This window comes from Dryobates pubescens, chromosome 5, assembly GCF_014839835.1.
Source record: "Dryobates pubescens isolate bDryPub1 chromosome 5, bDryPub1.pri, whole genome shotgun sequence".
NCBI lineage: Eukaryota > Metazoa > Chordata > Aves > Piciformes > Picidae > Dryobates > Dryobates pubescens.
This window is the reverse complement of record NC_071616.1, coordinates 36,271,837-36,291,114: the sequence shown is the minus strand read 5'-3', so window position 1 is coordinate 36,291,114 and position 19,278 is coordinate 36,271,837. Positions and strand designations below refer to the sequence as shown.

Genomic DNA, 19,278 nt, shown 5'->3' with positions numbered 1-19,278 from the left:
TTGCTCCCTTCTTGAGCAGGTGAGCTGTACCTTTCATGATCACACCAATGGCAGGTCAAGGAGCCCCAGAGAGGTGAAAGGAGCATCTGTGCTCTAGGCACAGTTTCACACAGGTTGGAAGGCTCCTTTCACTGACCCACCCTTGCTAACCTCTATTGAGCTGGTGATGCTGCAGGAAGGGTTGTTTAACATATTTGAGATTCTGGCTTGTGGCAGCCTCATGTAAGGTTTATGGAAGCAACCTCTACTGTGAAGGGCTTGATGGAAGAGCTGAATTTTGAGCTGGCTGTGGAAAGCCCTGGCCACAACTGATTAAGCAGCGAGGTGTCATTTTACATTCAGTTGTTTGGATACAGGAACTGGGAGGGGACAGGGAGGAACCTCTGTGGTCTCTAGAACATGACTTTAAGTAGTTGTGGTTTTGGAGGCTCAGGCAGCCTCTGAGTCTCATGTAGCATGCAAGCACTGGAGATTTTTACCTTTGGGAGTATCTATGGCTGAAAAAGCCCATAGTTTTAAAAGACTACATTGATTTCTTGCCTGGGCAACATCTGTTAGCATTTTATGAACACCTACAATGTTCACAGTAAATCAGGAGGAGAGGAGTATTATTTACCTGTGTGTACAAGACTGTACTGGCAGAACATAAACATTCAAATGGACACAGGACATTTGTCAGCTGTGGCAAACGCACTGCCCTGGTTATTTAAACAGCATTGTTGGAAGGGGTGTACATTTGAGGGGGGAGCTTCATATAAATCTATAAAAGGCAGATGCCAGAGGTGATGAACGTGTCTGCAGGTCTAGGGTGGGACAGGGCACATAAACACCAGGCATGGTTTGAGGGTACCAAGGATTTTTCCATTCTGGAACTCTCTGGCTGACCTAAATTCTGTCTGCTCCTTTGAAGAGACATTTTGAAAAGAGGTAGGATTTTGGACCGAGTGACTATGTCACAGCAGCAGCAGTTTCCAGCAAACCCTCCAACCCTTCAACAAACAACTTGCATATGAAAAAAAAGAGCATCTCCTTCCAAATATTTATTTTTTTTTTACAATGTTTTTGAGATTACTATTTTTTAAGTCATAGCAGGTGAGGCCTGGGCCACGTTCAGGTCATTGTGCAGAACAGGTGGAGAACACCCCAAAGTGCCTCACAAACCACGACAGACAAGAAGAGGTCCTCCGGGTGCATCAGCTCACAAATGAATGGGCCCATTATTCAGGTGCCCACAGATATTGCCCCTGCCCTGACCCAGAAACCAGCTCTCAAACTCCAGGAAGGGAAAAGAGTGAATGGTGGCATCAGTCCCCCTGAAAACAGACTCGGCATCCTCCTCCTCTGTGTTTGCCCACTCTTGGCAAGTCAGCTGCGAACCATGAAGTTTGCATTTAGAAACCAACTGAACTTACAGATTTGGCAGACACAGAATCTCAGCTGCAGGCCTCCTGGATCACAGCTCTGAAGAACAAAAGTGTAAGTGTATCTCTGAGCATTTCTTCTCTCAGCAGCCTTCCCTTCTTGGTGCCCTTTCTTTCTCTAGAGAAACCTTCAGGGTTCCCTCTTTACAGGGGAAACCTTAATTCTTCAGGCCAGTGAGGAAGGCTGAGGTCCTAAAATAGGTAAAGCTAGAATAGAAAACATCTCCCCATTTCCATTCCCCCTTTGACCTGCTCTTCTCATTCTCTCACTCTCCCAGATCCAGCATTCGAATACACAGCAGTTCCTCCACTCTATCCTTCTCTTCCGCACCAACTGTCCAGCCATTTTGGAGAGTGTGGCCTTTGTGTAACCAAAGTAACTCCCAGAATGAACATGACACTGCCAACAAGACCAAAAAGTGTTCCAGAAGAGATCCCCAAGGGCTGTCAGACCCTAAGCCACAGGGTTTGGTGCTCGGCCCTCACCATACGTAGTCTCTGACCCCCGGTTGCTTTTGTGTTAGCCTGGGAGCAGGAGAGTGGGTGCTGACAGTTTCTCTCTTGGCTTTGGGCGGGTCAAGGTGCCTTTCAGCTGCACTTGCAGGATTTCACCACCATATTGGAGAGCTGCTCCACTTTGGGGGTCCTTCCAACATAGTACAGGATAGTGAGTGGCTCCAGGTCCTGGGGGACACAGCAGGGCGAAGCCGATGCCTCAGGGTTCAGCGTGTTGTATAAACCCAGCACCTGGAGAAACAAAGTGGATGAGGTGACACAGGAAGGCATTGAAGTTGGTTGAGGGCAGGAATGGACTGTAAAACCAACAGGTGTTTATCAGAGGTGAGGTGAGTAATACTCCCTTGCTGCTTCCTGATTGTGACCTGCTTCTAAAAGGTCTCACCCACCCTGGCCTGACTCTTAAGACTTTTTAAAAGGTTGTGATAGCCTTGCTGTGTGACTGATGTCTGAGTCATGAAAGCATGCCAGTAGTCGTCTCCTTTCAGCTCTAGTTTGGCATGGTGGATAGTGTGACAGTTTTTTTGTTTTACCAAGGCTGGGTGTAAACAACCTTGGGCCATACTGTCTTGGGTTCCATTGAAGAAACCAGAAGAATGAACCTACGTGCTGCTTATTTCAACCAACATCTCTAGATAGCACTGGATGGATGCCAATCCTCTTGAGTATCCACAATTCCCTCCTAGCTTTGAAGTGTCTGATGCTTTCTCTATCCACTCCGTCCTCCAAGTCATTACACTACGATGCTGCAGCCAGGAGTGTCCTGTGGGACCCCACTGTATGCCTCCTCCCAGCTGGCCCCAGCCCACAGATGACTGTACACTCCAGCCATGTAACTGCTACAGAACAGTTGCCATATGTCTTTGCCAGAGATGGCCACTTCTCATCAGTAAGCAACTTCTTGAGTTGTGGGGCCAAAACATGATCTCACCTGCACTCCTGTGGGTCTCACTAGTGCTTATCTGGTATAAATTACAGGGTCTGAAACACTGTCTTTTAACTACTTTACAGTCTTTGGGGATGAGAGGTGCTAAGGAAAGATCCTGTTCCATCATCCAGATCCACGTAATCACAGTAGTTCTGGTGGAAGGTCTTTGCTATACTGAGCAAAGTACCACTGGCTGTACCACAGGGGCACCTGTGCTCTGGGGCCACTCTACTCAGGCATAGTAGGTTAAGCAGACTGGTAGAAAGTCTTTTTACCATGTATTTCCTTGGTGATGCTGGCAAGCTGACAGCAGCTATATTGGTCTAAAAGTTTGTTGGATCGCTCAGTTGACCTTAACGCTTGATCGTTTCCTTTCTTGCTCAAGCAAAGAACATGCAGAACAATTCTATTATCTCCTTTCTCTTCCACTGATGCAGTCCAGTTACCTACTAGAGAGCTTCTCAGGACAACCAGATGGTAAAGCTATATGCCCATTACCCTTGCAAAGCTGTTCACTCCCTTGCTTTGTCTTGTGCTTAATGCCCAGCATCTGTTCACTCCTTCACTCCCATAGATCGACTGTTCCTGCTTAGTCCTTGAGCTTCAGCAAGCCTTGCTGCTATGCAGACTCTCAAGCTGCCAAGAAAACGTTAGCATCTTTTCTGCAGTATCATCCTCAGTTATCTATTCTTCAGCCAAATTTGCTTTTTCCAGTAACTTTTTGAGTGAAATCTGAAGCTAAGCTGCTGCTGCTGCATTGTCTGGACTGACTTCTTTCTGTGGAGAGAAGCACAGGAATTTCCTCTGGCTTTTTTTGCTTCAGCAATGAACTGCCTGCTCCTTAGTCAGCCTTGTCCCCTTGGTACTTCACCCATGCCTGTGCTTTTCTGTTGCCTTTATCTTCTTCCGCTCTAGCCAGACTCAGGTGGTATTCTTCCCTAAGACTGCCTGGTGTCCTCACAGAGGTTGTGTGTGAATTACCTAAAGACTTTTGTTTGCTGTTATTTTTTACTCATGAATCTTGCTGCCTAGTAGGTTCCTCCCTGTCATAGGTCAAGTGGGATTTATACAGCTGGAAAGAAGGGCTGTACAGAAAGGAGACCTTACTTCATTTCAGGCATTGGAATGTGCTGCCCAGGGAGGTGGCTGAGTCACCAACCCTGGATGTGTTTAAAGGTGGTTTGGATGTGGTGCTTGGGGATATGGTTTAGGGGTGAACCTTGTAGAGTAGGGTTATCAGTTGGACTTGGTGATCCTGAGGGTCTTTTCCAACCTGAATGTTTCTCTGATTCTGCATGGCTGGGTTCACTTCTGGACACGGATTGCCCTTCACTTTCAGGCTGCAGCTACCCCTGTGTTAGTGGATGGCAGCTGTCTGCCACAGCACAACCATTTTGCATAACAACCTGGCACAGAGCACAGAAATCCTGTGTCCAGTGCAAACTGCAGAAGAAATGTAGCTAATTACCAGAGCTGACATTTCCTACAAACAATTCAGTTAATACTCTATAAGTAGTACCCTAAACCCATCTGTCCTGCTGTTTCACATCTCCCACCTCCCCCTTTGGCTGAAAGCAGTATAATGCTGACTCCAAAGGACGCACATTGTTCCTGCTGAACCACCTAGATTCTTCTGTGCTTTCCTTGGACAGTTGTTTACAAGTATTAATCTGAATTGCTTTAGGTGCTTTAGTGGGACCAGATCTGATCAGACATAGGGAGGAAGGCAGGGTGAGAGCCACAAGCCCTGACAGGACAATACGCTGAAGTACCGTGCTGTGAGTGGTGTCTGCGCTGCGGAGGTACGGGCAGGGACCCGAGCAGAAGTTGGCAAAGTAGCCCTTAGGCTCATGGACCCATTTCCAGCCAAGGTCCTGTCGGAAGTCGATGTACAGAGGACGCACGCAGCAGTTCTCCTCCAGGTTCCTGAAACACAGTATTGAAACACAGTGTATCTAAAAAGGGGCCTTGTATACAACTGTGTGACACAGCTCCCCAAGCAGAAAGACCAGCAGCAGCAGTGCCCATGGGGAGGTGGTGTTTGCCTGTGCCAAGGGCACAGAAGTGGCACAGGTGAGCAATGGTGGGGCAGGGCAGGAGCCTGGCATTGTTTGTGCCTGATTGCAGGCAGCTCAATCACTGGTCCAGGGAAGCAGCACCCTGCTCTGGCACCTGGAGCTAGCAGAGGGATGCTGTGGGTCCCTGCTGAGGCTGTGCTCCAGGAAGCCACTTTCAAGTCTCCCTCTGGCCAGCAGCTCAGCCACAAGCACACAATGACTGCTGAGCTCCTCAGCATCCTCTTCTTGGATGCTACAAGGAGCAGCTGTCTGAGCTGTGCTCCTCATGTGGCTCCTGTGGCACTATAGTGACCCACAACAGGGTTCCCTTGAGAGGCTTTGCCTTTCCCAGTGGCAGAGAGTTTTGCCAGGCAGGGGATCTGGTCAGCCCAGGCAGGATTCTCACTTACCGGAAACAGTAGTTGGTGTCCAGGGCCCGTTTCTTTCTCTGGCCTCCCAGCGTTGGACTCTCCAGCCGATGTGGGGGTAACATCATCAGGATGAGGTGGGGATTATGCAAGTCCTTCTGCTTCTTCAGGCGCCCCAAGTCCCCACGACCATAGTCATCCTCACTGTCAATGCCTTCAGAGAAACACAGGATCCATAAAGCAGAAATCATTGTGGAAGTGGAGGATGCAACAGTATTTGTCAGGGTATTTAACACTCTCTTGCCTGCCCTTGAACCAGAGTTAGAGGGATTCAGGCACCAACCCACTTACTCTGGGACTTTCTTCCTCACAAGGACCTCTTTACTCCTGGTGAATCTGACTTCTGCAGGACTGAAATAGAGGCTTACTGGCCACCTGTTTTACCATTTGCAAACTGCTGGTGGGGCCATTAATCCATCCCGTTTAATCCTGGCCTCAGTCCCAGGACAGGCAGGAAGATGAATGGTTTAAAGAAGATGTCAGACCATTGGCACTCTGCAGAACAGCCTCAGAAATGGAGCCTGTGGGGGCCAGTGGCTGCAGCCCAGGGCTGCAAGCCAGGAGGTTCCTAGTTCTTAAGCCAGCCAAGCCACTGACTCTCTGGGCCACCTCACACAGGATGCCTGACTTCCTTGTGTTTCAGTAACCCTAACTGGAAAGCAGAGCCTCCATGGAAATCTGAGAAGGCATCAACCTGAACTTCCCAGAGAGACACTGAAATACAAAATTACTCCTTTCTGCAGATTCCCATGCAAACCAACCCAGCCTACTTCTAACCTATGTAGAGAGTGCACATAGCCACATAATCAGCGTTGCAAACCCAGGTGAGGACGCTTTAAGACAAATACTATGCAATGTAAAATGCTCAAATATGTAAAGCAAGCCTGGAGAATAGAAATAAACCCCAAGGTCTTTCTCTTCCCCAACAGCCTCCCCTAGTCCAGCTCTTTCTCACCTTTGAACTTGATCTCCAAGACCTCGTGCAAATTCTCCAAGATGTCCCCATTTGGCTGAAAAGTATGGCAAGGGCAGTGTATGCTAATTTCCAGGCCAAGGTTGGACTCTGCAAAGAAGATGACTTTATGAGGAACAGCTGGGACGGCTCCTGGTGCAGGTAAGTTTCAATGAGGACATGCACTGTGGTCATTCTGAGGCTGTGGGTCAGTCTCAATGTCAGGGATGCTATCAGTTTTGAGGAACAGAAGCTGCCTTGGAAAGGAAAATGGGAATAGCAGAATCTTGAACCTGTGTCAAAAGCCTTGCTTTACCTAAAGGGAGCTTCCAGGGCAGGTGAGAAGAGTGCTCCTGGTTATGGTTTTTTTTAAGGCTATTCAAATTTTTTTCTGGATGTTGTAAGATTCGAGGGGCTCCACTGGACAACAGGTATTCTGAGAAGCTGGCTTGCAGTGTCTGTACTACATCAGTTTTGCTGTCCTCAGTACCTGTCTACTCTCTGCCTTCTGGTTAGTGTCTGAAGGAGAGATCTGAAAGCGAGCGGGGTGGACATGGACAAGTAATTTCACTGGAAGCATTTTTCTCAGCAGCTGCAACCTTCTGTTTTGTTGAACTGCTTGCAGCCTAATTCACACAGACTTTCCAGAGGCAAGTCTATTTTCATAATAACTTCCTGGACCAGTCATGCTGTGTGGGCCTGACTAAGGGAACTTAAGACTCTTATGCAAGCTCCTTTGTGTCATGAATTGAAGCAGCTGGCTCCCCAGGGCATTGACAAGGTGCCTAGCACCTTTATTCCTAAACACTGTATGCTCTGTGATGTCTTGTCAGCCAGTGTGCCTGCCCAGAGCTGGCTGCGCTTCCAGCCCTGAACTCCAGCCACCAGTACATGGACTCCTTGAAAAAGGAGTGGCATAGAAGCTCACAGCTTACCCCTCCAGAGAGCAGCTACTTGCCCGTACCTGCATTCCGGTTTTCAGTGGCACCTAGCTTCTATCTGTGAGGCCAATCCAGCTGTGAGTCACGGTGCCTATGCCCTAGCTGTGAATGGGGTCAGTGTTCTTGCTGGGAGCTGCCTCACAACTATCTGTTGGGCTGCCCGGTGGTGGCAGAGGTATGCTCTCTGCAGTGCTCCAGCCTCCATCTCTCTAGGTGTGTCAGCCTCTGGTATTTCCTCACCTTTATACCTGCCAAGCTGTAAACAGCTAAATAAGCCAGGATCCTTGCTGGTTTCCCCTCCCACTAGATTTCCTCTTAGTCCACATGAACATTAAACCAGAGCAATCCTCATTTATCCATGCATTATTATAGTTTAATATAGGTTATAGTTTAAACAAGCAGAGGATTCCCCTCTGGGCTTAGAATCAAAGAACCAAAAGAAGTTCCAGTATCTCTCAGTGAAAACAATTTCCTCCTCCAGAGGATGAATCCTCATTCTGACTCAGCCCACAGAGCTACACAGTGGGGACTCCAGGACAGAGAAAGCAATCTAGCAGATGTCACGCTCTGAGGTAGCTCCCTGGGAGCAGGCTGCTTCTCAGACTGAAAGAAGCTGTCACCTACGTAAGCCAAGCTCCTGGGAGAAGAAAGGGGGAGCAGATTGACGCTCCAGTCGACACTGATCCACATTTCTGTCTGGCAGAAAGGCACCTGGGGGTTCCAATGGACAAGCAACTGAATATAAGCAAGCAGTGTGCCCAGGTGGCTAAGAAAGCCAATGGCATCCTGGCTTGTATCAGAAATGCTGTGTCCAGCAGGAGTAGGGAGGTGACTGTCCCCTTGTATGCAGCTCTGGTGAGGCCACCTCGAGGACTGTGTCCAGTTTTGGGCACCCCAATACAGGAGAGATATGGAGGTGCTGGAGCCAGTGCAGAGGAGGGCAGCCAAGCTGGTGAAGGACCTGGAAAATAAATCTTATGAGGAACAACTGAGGGAGCTGGGGCTGTTTAGTTTGGAAAAGAGGAGGCTGAGGGGAGACCTCATTGCTCTCTACAGCTACCTGAAAGGATGTCATAGAGTGGCTGGTGCTGGTCTCTTCTCACAGGTAGTGATAGAACAAGAGGAAGTGGCCTCAAGCTATGAATGGGTAGGTTTAGACTGGACATTAGGAAAAACTTTTCACAGGAAGAGCGTCAGGCATTGGAATGTGCTGCTCAGGGAGGTGGTTGTGTCACCAGCCCTGGATGTGTTTAAAGGTGGTTTGGATGTGGTGCTTGGCGATATGGTTTAGGGGTGAACCTTGTAGAGTAGAGTTATCAGTTGGACTTGGTGATCCTGAGGATCTTTTCCAACCTGAATGTTTCTGTGAGTCTATGGATGCCTTGACACCCAGCCCAGCTGAGAGCCCTACCTACCTCTGTGCAGCAGCCACTCCCGCACGGTGTCGGTGACATCGAAGGACAGCCACTCCGGGGAGCCCCGGGTCTGCACGTTCCTGCCGCTCAGGTAGCGCTGCTTTGCTATGTGCTCGTCTGGCCGCAGGATCTGTGGCAGAAGGAGTGGTACAGACAATCAGCCACTGCCCTGCAGAAGGAAGGGGTAGCCTTGGGTCTTTTTTTTTTTCTTCCACAGCTGGCTATAAATTAATTTAGAAGGTTGGTTCCAGTTAGTAAGGTACCAGGAATACCCTGGCACAGGTGAGGACATGCTTCACAGCCAACCTGAGCTGAAGAGCTCTACACAACACTCATTTCTCTGTCCAAAGCAGCCCACCTCTCTCAGGTCATCCTTGTTGGGAGACACATAGCCAGAGGCAGAGGCACACAGCAGCTAAGTTGTTTCATTTCTGTGGGATGTGGGTCTGAATTTCAGAATAGAACCAACAGTGGGCAATAGAGCATCTTGCCACAGACCCCTTGCCCAGGGAGCCTACCGAGACATACGCTGTGGCATTTTCATGTGTCCTACACTCTTCAACTTCTATCAAAATGTACCAGGGCTGATTGTTCTCCCCCTGCTCTGGCATCTCTTCCTGCTTTCAGACCAACAGCTGCAGCCTGTGCAAGGCATTCCTTCCTGCAGGACCGCAGCTTCACTCCAGCACTGAACCTGTGGAGAAGCTCTGGGATTGCCTCCTTGTCAGTTGCATCACCTGAAGGAGAATGGCTCTCACCTTTGAAACTGACTTCCAGGAAACTTTCAAAAGCTACCAGCCACAGGGCAGTTGTAGCTGCAGTCTTACTGCAAAGTGGACAGACACCAGCCTGTGGGAATGTGCCACCTGAATGCTAAATTGTACCATTAGCTGCATGGTCCAGCCCAGCATAAGACCACTTCCAAATCTGAACCAGACCTTATTCTGCCAGGGTAGTCCATGGGTTCAAACCAAACTCCAGTTAAGTATCTGGATTAATGGTGCCATGAATTGTGCCCCTGAGGAGATGCTGCTGAAAGGAACACTGAAAAGCAAGCATTATTTTTCCAGTAAAACACTGACAAGACAGAGAGCTCCACCCATTGGATTAGTACCAACTGTACTGCAACAGTCAATGAAACAAAATTGCCGAGGGACCTAGGCACGCAGATGTGACAGAAGAGTCAAGGCTCCTCCAATGGTGACAGGCTCCCATTCCAACTCCTTTCTCTAGTGCAGCAAACACCTGAAGTGGGCACCGTGCTGGCCCACCAAGGTGCCCAGGGAAGCTGGCCAGTGTGCGTGGGGAAAAGAACAGCACTACCCCACAGGAGGAAAGAGAGGTGACTTTATCACTGCACATGCTGAAAGAGGCCTGGGGTACAGCAGCTAATTCCTTGTCTCTCTTCTGTGACCCTGCAACCATTAAGGAGCCAAGCTAATCTGGGCTCAGGCACAAGGCAAGGTGAGAAGAATACTCACCTGGAAGAGCTCAATGCGCTGCTCACTGCGTTTGGAGCTCGGGTTGGGCACACGCAGCACCCGAAACTCAGCCCGGAACAAGTTGGTGCTGTTTTTCTCTGCTGAGGACACATTAAAGCGGAACACGTTGGAGGTGACACCTTTTGGACAAATGCCCAACTCATCTAGGAGAAAGAAAGTGGAAAGACTGAGAACTGTAGGCTGTAGAGGTGGGATTTCAAATAAATATATTGCTGGAGAAAGAGCTATCCAGCAAGGGCCTGCCGTTCAAACGTCCTGCTACCCACGAATGGCTTTCTAGCTAAAGATAACATAGAATGGGTTCACTCAAATCACAGATTAACTGCAGTGGTTTTACTATTCTCTCTTCTAACTCTCAGCAAATATGGCTAATGCTCAGTCTGCTGCATCCAAAATGACAACCCCAGCCAAGGCAATGGGGCAACCTCATTTGCAGTTAGTGGGGCCCATTCTCAATAGCGACTCTGCTCATGCTGCAGACATGAAGCCACAGAGGTGATCCCATTGTCACTGAATCATCTTCTTGCAAACCTTGATGTTCCCTCCTAGAATGAAAGCCAGCCAAGTGTCCACAAAGCATGAGGTGTAGAAGACTTTTGGGGGCAGTGACTATTCAGTGTGTGCTGCAAGAACTGTGTTTTAAGGTCAGTGCTAACTCATAACCTGGAGAAGGAATTCATGAATAGTACTAGTCTGTAATGATGGATAGTCTTCAGTGACAGAATATGCTGAGAGGCCTGTGGAGATCAGACACATGGGCAGGAAATAACACAGCAATTCTCTGCCTTGATGCATGCCTGTTTAACATAAAAATCTATTACACAGCTGTCCAGAAGAGAGTAGGTAGAAACTATGAGGTCCAAAACAGAGTCCTCAAGAGAAAATAAGCATCTCTTCACTAGGATTATTTTGATCCCACAGAAAAGTCTTTGTCATTGCTGTTGTTCCTCTCCTGTTGACCTCTGTTAGCTTTCAGGGTTCTAGCATCCTTAAAGATTCCTACAGTTAAGACACAGGAGCTCCTGCTCTATGCCCACATGCAGGTTTGTTTGCAGCCCTACAGAGCCTCCCATATGACCTCTGACTCGTCCAATGCAACATGAGGCTCTCATGCCAGCTGCTACTTGCTTTTAAACAAACAAAAAAAGAGAAACAGATATAAAAATTATTACCTGTTTCCAGTCACAGTTCCAGCCCATGACAAACAGGCTAGAAGCCCTAGTTGAAGCAGTCTTCAAGTTAGGTTCCTGGAGCTGGGCCCTCTCTTCATGCCACCACCACTACCTCCCCAGGGAAACAGCTTCTGAAGGATGAACTAGTGTGAAACACTGCCAGAGCACAGAGGTTCACCTCTCATGCCAAATTCTGTGTTGAGCAACACTGATGCATGAAGATGAAGGTCTTCCTCTTGTGCTACACTTAGATTCATAAGGAGAAGCCTACCAGTTTACAAGGATGTGTCCTTAGGGTGCTGAAGTTTTACCCAAGCCAATGACCAGATGCTCATGTTGGACTGCAACTGGAACAGGGTTTTGTCATTGGTACTACTGAATGGAAGAGCTTTCCCATACAGTAGTCTCTGGCCGCTATTGAAGAAATGGATATTTGGTAGTCCCAGAAGAACAGACCCTATTGCAACCATGAGCTGGTATGCTCAGCCTAACAACCCTGCAACACAGAAAGTACACTGAGCCATCCCATAATACCCACTGTGGGGACTCCACCACTGTGACCAATTCTAGCTTTTATGCTACAGAAAAACACAGCAAAAGCCCCAAGCTCCCATCTCATTAAATGCCCAAAGCACCTTTTTAGCTGAAGTCCAACAGTGGTAACTGTTCTGTGTCCTAGGCCCTGGCAGATACTGTTTTTAAGTCCCTCTTAAGCTGTTTTGCACTCCTAGCCCTATTAATAGTGCTGTTAACAGCCTACTCTTCCATTTCAGACCCGACTGCCTGTCCATGAGGCAGTCCCAGTAACCATCAGAAATGCCTTTCTAGATCAGACCACTGGTCAGTCTCCCCAAGTCTTGCTTTATCTATTTAGAGACTGTCATGCTGATCCTACAGCACAGTTCATTCCTTATCATCTCCTTAAGATTTTTGTCTGTTAGGCAGCCATGATGGTAAGAGATTATTTGATCTACTGTGGTTTGCCTGCTGCCTTCACATTGCCTTCTACCTACTTACTTCACCAGTAAAGTGCAGGTGCCTTGGGAGACCTTCCTAGTAGAAGTAACAATAGCTATCTTCCCATCCCTAAGAAGTTTCACGTTCTGTTTGCACCCTAGGAACAAGCCCTCTGTGATGGGGAGACAGAGCAGAGTTCTGTGTTTCACTCTGAACACAGTGAGGTTGGAGCCTGCTTTTCACAGTAGGGTGTCCAGGAAACAGGTTTCGCTCCCAGGAAGCTGCCTATGTTGGGACAGAGTCATTTTTTGCAAGAGGTCACAGGCACAGGAAACGAGGTGATTTTTCAGGGAATTTGTTCCACTCCCAGCTCAGGTGTGTGACTCACACTGTAATCTGCTCAAGTCTACCTACCAGCACGGAACAAAGCCTGAGGCGATATTCCTGCACGCTCTTCCAGTCTACCATGCTCAGTGGCTGCAACCAAGCCTGGAGACAGGGAACCTGTGACACCCTGTGCATCTATGCCAGGCTGTATCTGACACAACAGGATGGATCCTCACAGTGTCACCCTTCTGTTACTGTGGAGCCCAGGCAGCCTACAGCTGCGAGACTAGGAGCCTCTTAGCATGGACAGTGTGGTAACAGCAAGCAGATTCTTTGGGGAGTTTCCCCTCTTCCTACCACTGCTCTCACCAATGTACAGGTTCTCCACATGCTGCTGATCCTTACAGCTGCTGTTTCTGTCCAGCCTCAGGAAGGCTGATGGCTGCAAGGTTAGGGTTTGATGTCAAAGAAGGGCAGGCTGGCTGAGCAGGTACTGCCTCACTCCCTATTATGGTACTGGTACTTCAAAATGTTTCCTGCCAGAGCTGCTTAACTTTGGAGGATATATTGATCCTTTTGGAACTCTGCAGGTTTGGGGGGGAAGAGATGCTTGACCCCAGCAACCCATGGCTTTAATTGCCTTGCCTCTCAAGCTGTCTTGGCAAATGGCACCTGTTTTTCCCCAGGATGGCAAGCAAAGCCATTTGCAGGCCTGTTCCAAAAGCTGTCTGAGCTTGACCCTGACCAAGTCAGTGCCTAAGGAGGTTTGAATCCCTGTGAGTTTTAGAAAACCTGTTCTTAAAATCCAGGCAATGCACCTGAGAAGCATAGCAGAAAGATCATTCTGAGAGTCACTAAACAGCTCAGAGTAGGGATGGGGAACCTGGTCCCAAATATCCCTCCTTCCTAGAAGGATGTGGCTCTCTTTCCTAATATCTTTGCTTCTCAGCTCTTCTCACTTTTGGCCTTAAGTCTTTCACAAGGATGAGTTCTCTGAGCCAATGAACTGCTTGACTAGTAGTTTGGAGCGAAACCAGTCTGTGAGCATGTGAATGTGTGTGAACACACATTTCAGCGTCACATTTGAGTCTGTATCATCCATACAGTTCCCTCAAAGGAGCAGTCCTTCCCTTCCCCCCCAGAGGAGACTGACTTTGGCTCAAAGCATGCTCTGAGATCACCACCTGGCACAGTGACAGAGTCATGGGAAAGTTGAACAGCCGCCACTTCTGAAGACACAGGGCCAAATTCAGCCATGGTGTAAGCAATGAAACTCCCCAGGTTTCAGATGAAGTGCATCTCTTGATACCAGGTCCTGTCTGGAGCTAGCCTCTCCCGGTGTGACCCAGTTTCAAACTTCTGCCTTTCTGAAGGTGGTGGTATCTACAGTGCCCACTCCCAGGAATTCAATCTCAGCACTACATGGTCTTTTGAACCTGCTGCTCAGCACCTTACCCTAGTGCCCCACAGGGACATGGAACTGGTTCATTGATTTCCATAGGAATTTTCTTCAGCCCATAGTCCCTCTTCATTGCTTCTTATGCACCATGTCTCCACTCCTCCTTCCCCTGTGCTTTATCCAAATCTAGTCCTTCAACTTTCTTTCCCACTGTTATGCTTTTCCAGTTTCCTTCCCCAAAACACACTGGTTCAGAGTTTGGCTGTACTATGTTGTACAGACACTTGGTTTCCCTTGTATACTTTTAGAGTATCATGAACAACACTTGAGCAGGTCACAAATGTTGAAATATGGGTAAGTTGGCTACACTCTGTGCACTTTCTGTTCCACAAGCCTTGGTGTTTCCTGAGTTTAGAGCTAATCATATAACCATATGGAGTGCAGTCTGCTAGAGATTAAGTGAAATTTGTTGCATTACCACATTGTAGCTCTTATTCCAACTCATCATATGTCAAGATTAACATAAACCTGGCAGAGTAACTGCATTCTGAGGCTGCCTGCACCAAGTCACAGCTCCTCCCAGATCGGCTGACGTTCAAATCGTGCCCCCAAGACTGCACTACATCACGAGAGAACACCCTGGATAGTGGTATGACTGCATGCCCACCAACATCTTCCAATCAGTCCTAAGGAATCCTAAGCACAGACTGAAAGGATTGCTTGCCTCCATGTGCTCAGCATCTGCAATTCACAATCTGCTTGGGGTTCATGTCTGCTCAGTCTCTGTCTTTGCATCTGTAACTGCTCAGCTTCTGCACCTGAATGTGTTTAGTGTCCACATCTGGGCTGGTTCATCATCTGTTCTGCACCTGCTCAACATCTGTGACGCTTCCTTAGTGCCTATATTCCCTTGGGGGTCTCCTTTGCATCCCTGTCTGCTTTGCACCTGCTCAGCATCCCCGTTATCTTCCACTAACTCTCTGAAGCCTCACACTGTGTAACACCCTCAGCAGTGTCCTCCAGGCAGCAGACTCTTCAGCAAGTGCATCTCCACCTTCCCCACAGTCAGTGCGGGTGCGGCACAGACCAAACAGGTTGCCTGAATCTCTGCGGCAGGCGCTGGAGCTTCAGCAGGGAGGAGTCCCTCTACCTTCTCGTCACCCGAACACGAGACCTGCGTCTACTCCTAGCACATTACGCTGCATTCACACCGACGCTCCCGCTGTCTCCTCTCGCCTTCTCGCTCCTCTCCTCCCGCCTCCCCTCAGATGTCAGGGCTCTGGGCACGGACTTGGCTTGCTGCTCACTGCTAGGACCCGGGCTGATGCCACTTCTGGCCCCGCCATCGCTCCGCGGCCGCTTCAGCGCCCACCGTCTCCACCTGCGGCGGGGCCGCTCGCCGCCAAGCCCCGAGCCCTCCTGCCGGTGGTTTGAGCCCTGGCCGCCCCCCGCCTCCCCCTGCACCGGACCCGACCCGCGGTGCGCATCCCCGCCATCGCTCGGCTCCGCTCCCAGGCGTGCGGGCAGACGGAGACGAGATCGCGGCGCGGCGGCCCCCCTCCCGCCTCCGCGCATCCACCCTGCCGAGACAGCACCCCCTCCCGCGGCCCCGGCCGGCCCCCTCCTTCTCCGCGCTCGGGGTGCCGGGCAGCCTGCCTCGCGGGCGCGGCACCCTGGCCGGCACGGTGGGAGCCCGGCACTTACTGTGCTCGGGGAGGCCCTGGATCATGTCAAATTTATGAATCTCTTTGGCATAGTATTCGGACTCGGTGTTGTCCTGAGAGCAGCTCTCCTCCTTCTCCTCCTCCATCTCTTCCAGCAGCTCCCGAGTACTGTTATAAAGGGCCAGGATCTGGTAGGGCACATGGGCTGGCCCCACGGTCTCCGGGGGACTGGTGAGCCGCAGCTTGCTCAGAATCTGCCCCCGGATGGCTTCCACCCTCTTTTTCTTGATGTGGTCGAGGTCCAAGGTGGTGCAGGAAGACAGCGAGAGGCTCACCGTGGCGAAGCTCAGCAGGGAGAGCAGCACCAGAGCTCTTTGCACGTACATCTTCATGTGCGAGGGGGCAGCGGCGGGGGCCCCCGGGAGAGCCCCCCGGGCGGCGGCGAGCGGGCGCGACGGACCGGGCGGTGTGCTGGCGGCAGCCTCCCCAGATCCCGCAGGCTCAGGCTTGGCGAGGAGGTGCATGAACTCACTGCGCCGTGCGCGACTCAGGACTTCCAGGAAGAGCTGGCAGCGCTCCGCAAGGAGAAGCGGCAGGCGCCGTGCCTCGCCGCGCCGGGCTCCTTCCCCATGCGCCGCCCCGCGTCCCGCGGAGCCGGGGGCGCCCCGCTGCGCCGCGCCGCCGCACGTGTCAGCGCCCCGCGCCGCCCCGCCGCCGCGGGGGGAGCTCGCCGCCCGCCTCTCTCGCTGCACCATTCATGCCCTCGCCGGGCCCCGCACCCTACATCTCCCGGTAATCTGCCCTCGGGAGCGCGGCACCGCGGCGCTGCCCGCCCAGCCGGGAGCAGCGCTGCCGGGCCGCCCGCTGCCCTCGCGGGCTCCGCTGGCCGCCGTGCACCAACCGCGCGCCGCACCGGCACTGCACGGCGCCGCCCCGCCCGCGCACACTGCCTCTCCCTCGGCCCCGCCGCTGAAATTTTATACCTCCCTCCCATGACGTCCCCGGGACGGGGCTCGGGCAGGGGAGGGAGCTCCAAGCCCAGCCTTCGCGCGCACCACCGCGCTAATGGCTTCGGCAGCGACCGCCGCTCGCCCACCCGTCGCCCCCGCCCCCTGCGCCTGGCCCCGCTGCTGCCCCCCGCGCACCCGGCGTCGTGCCCCGGGGCCGGACCCGGGCACCTCCGCGGCAGGGTGGCCCCGCGCACCCTCCGACGTGGCCGCCGCACCGGTGCGGTGGCGGCGCGCGGGCGCCCCCTGCTGACGTCCGGGCAGAGGCGGGCGCGGGACGGCGGCGACCGGGCCCTTCGCGGTGGTCCGCGGCGCGCTGGCGGGCGGCGCAGCGAGGCCCCTCCCGTTTCCAGCTGCGAAATCACATTAAAAGCGGCTAAAAATACCCCGAATACTTTCCTGATGTGGTTTCTTTCCGAGGGAGGGACGGAGGGAGGCAGGGAGGGGCCAGCGGGGGCCGGGTTCCGAGCTGCGGACAAGGGGCTGCGGCACCCGTTGGCCTCGAATCGGGTCAGGGCCACAAGCGGCAGACGGAACAGCAGCCCCAAGTCGAGGTTCAGATCCACGCCTTGGGCTTGAACCGCTTTTTCTCCTGGGGCATGCTCTGACCACGGCCAATCGCCACACCAACCTCCCCCCTGGGCTGGGCTGCCCACGGGCTCCCGGCGAGCAGTATTCTCTTGCTCTCACCTGGACCCTCTCCCAGCTAGGCAGGGGCTCCCCACTACTCAGCCCGTCTCCTGGGGGCCTGCAGAGGGGGAGCCAAGCACACCTGGGCTGGCAGGGTGCCCAAAGCTCTGGGGCGAGATGGCTGCTTCATGCCTTCCTGACCCAGCACTGCTGCTCGCAGCAATGGCTGCTCTGTGGAAGAAGTCAGCCATTAGGTTGAGCAGAAAGGAAGATGCAGCAGGCACAGCTGCTGCAGGGCATTTAGGTGAAGTGGGAGCTGGGCAGAGCTCTCTGTGGAAGAAAGTTATGGGGGCTTTGTGCTCTAGGAGAAGTGATTCCCAGGGTTGTGTGGCTCTGACACCTGAAGGGTCTGGTGTCTGACAGCAGTGGGGCTGGGAATCATGGCTGGGAACACCAGGCATGTCTCTGGGGAGTTTTTCCTCACCTGCATGTTTGGAGAAGCACTGCCAGCTTAGAGGCCAGAGGCTCACCAAGGGCATGGAGTGTGGAAAAGGTTCAGAGGAAATCCATGGGGCACTTGGGTGTGCTGGCTGCCTGGTGAACTCATTCCCAGCAGCTCTAAGGAGACTGAAGAGTGAGGCGCTCGCAGTTTGCATATGCTTTGCTTGGGGAAGAGAAATTTGAGTTCTTTGATGGAGCAGATAGACATAACCTAGTGGCTCTAAGATGATGTCAGGCAAATCATGACTTGGAGTAGGGTGCAAAGTCTGAGCATTGCCATTAACTGTCCATGGAATATTTTTATGTTGATTAGGATGGACGTTCCTAGAGTTCCCCAGTCACTTCTGAAATGAATTCTGGATGCTGTTCCACTCTGAGACTCCTCTGCCCTGCATTAGGTTGAAGGTCACACTCAATGCAGAAAACCTGATTGCTTTGGACTTCAGTAATCCATTTGCTACAGTGCTGCATGGTGAGTTATTAGTTAAGATGGAGATAAGTATAGGAATTATAACAGATTATTGGAGGAGTTCCCCAGTGGCTGGTCCCCAGCCCAGTGTTCATTAATGACTTTGGCACACTGAAATGGATGTGCTAATGAAATTGGCTGCTTGTCCAAAGTTGGATGGCTTTAACAATACAGGGGAGGACTGGGATATCCTATAGGAGGGGGTAGGCAATTTTGATGACTGAGACAGTAGAAATGGAATGAAATGCAACAGCACAAAATGTAAGATTATGTTGTTAATGGCTTGAGAGCAGACTTCTGTTACAAGTTGACAGTGGGAACTTACTGCTTGGAAATAACAGAGAAGAATGTAGGTATAGTGCCCATTCAGAATTGGGCCACTCACTTTCTGCTCTGGGAGTTGCTTTCCCTGGGCTGAGAAGAGGTGGGGAAGCTTCGTGGTCTGACAGACACTGAAACCACTGATGGTGGCTGCGAGCAGCAGTTGTTAATAGGTTGCACGTCTTAGACATGCTGGAATCCAGATGGGCTGTGGAAGAGCCCAACAGGGCTACTGAACATGTGAGTATCCTAGGAAATATGTCATAGCTGGCAACCCTGCCTGGGTTTTACAGTCTGAGCTTGGGGCTGATGCAACCTGAACAGTGTCTGTTCTCATGGAGATCAAGACAGGCACATGTGTGGGCCTTTTCTGCCTATCACAGCCCCTTTCACCTTCCAGAAAGAGGAACCTTTTGTTTGAAGCTTTGCAATTGTTAGGAGATTATGTCTTGGAAGCCACACAAATAAAAGAATATTTGCAGTTGTTTCCCTCCTCTGAAACCCCTTAGAGATAAGACAAATACTCTGAGGTGCACAGAGAATAAAATTGCAGAAAAATCCAAGATGCTGGGAGTTGCCAATGTGCTGCTAGTGTGAAGCAGGCTAGAGCAGCAGTCTGCACCAAGCACTTTGCTTCCCAGTGAAAGCTTAATGTTTCAAATTAATTGGCC

General features: G+C 51.2%; 1 protein-coding gene across 1 annotated transcript; it reads right to left on the bottom strand.

The window, feature by feature from the left end:
* Positions 1 to 1,032: 1,032 nt before the first annotated feature.
* On the bottom strand, positions 1,033 to 16,649 carry TGFB3 (transforming growth factor beta 3). The gene is made up of 7 exons (XM_009909362.2): positions 15,720 to 16,649; positions 10,140 to 10,303; positions 8,659 to 8,788; positions 6,306 to 6,413; positions 5,333 to 5,504; positions 4,638 to 4,791; positions 1,033 to 2,168 (listed from the first exon to the last, which is right to left on the bottom strand). The coding sequence occupies exons 1-7, from the start codon at positions 16,432 to 16,434 to the stop codon at positions 2,010 to 2,012; spliced, it is 1,602 nt and encodes a 533-aa protein (XP_009907664.2). The 5' UTR covers positions 16,435 to 16,649; the 3' UTR covers positions 1,033 to 2,009.
* Positions 16,650 to 19,278: the final 2,629 nt, after the last annotated feature.

Coding starts and splice junctions, on each gene's coding strand:
- TGFB3 (XM_009909362.2), bottom strand. CDS start 16,434: ATGGTGCAGCGAGAGAGGCGGGCGGCGAGCTCCCCCCGCGGCGGCGGG. Junction 6,414..8,658: donor GGAGTGGCTGCTGCACAGAG/GTAGGTAGGGCT, acceptor TCTTCTTTGCAG/AGTCCAACCTTGGCCTGGAA. Junction 5,505..6,305: donor CTTGGAGATCAAGTTCAAAG/GTGAGAAAGAGC, acceptor GTTTCTCTGAAG/GCATTGACAGTGAGGATGAC.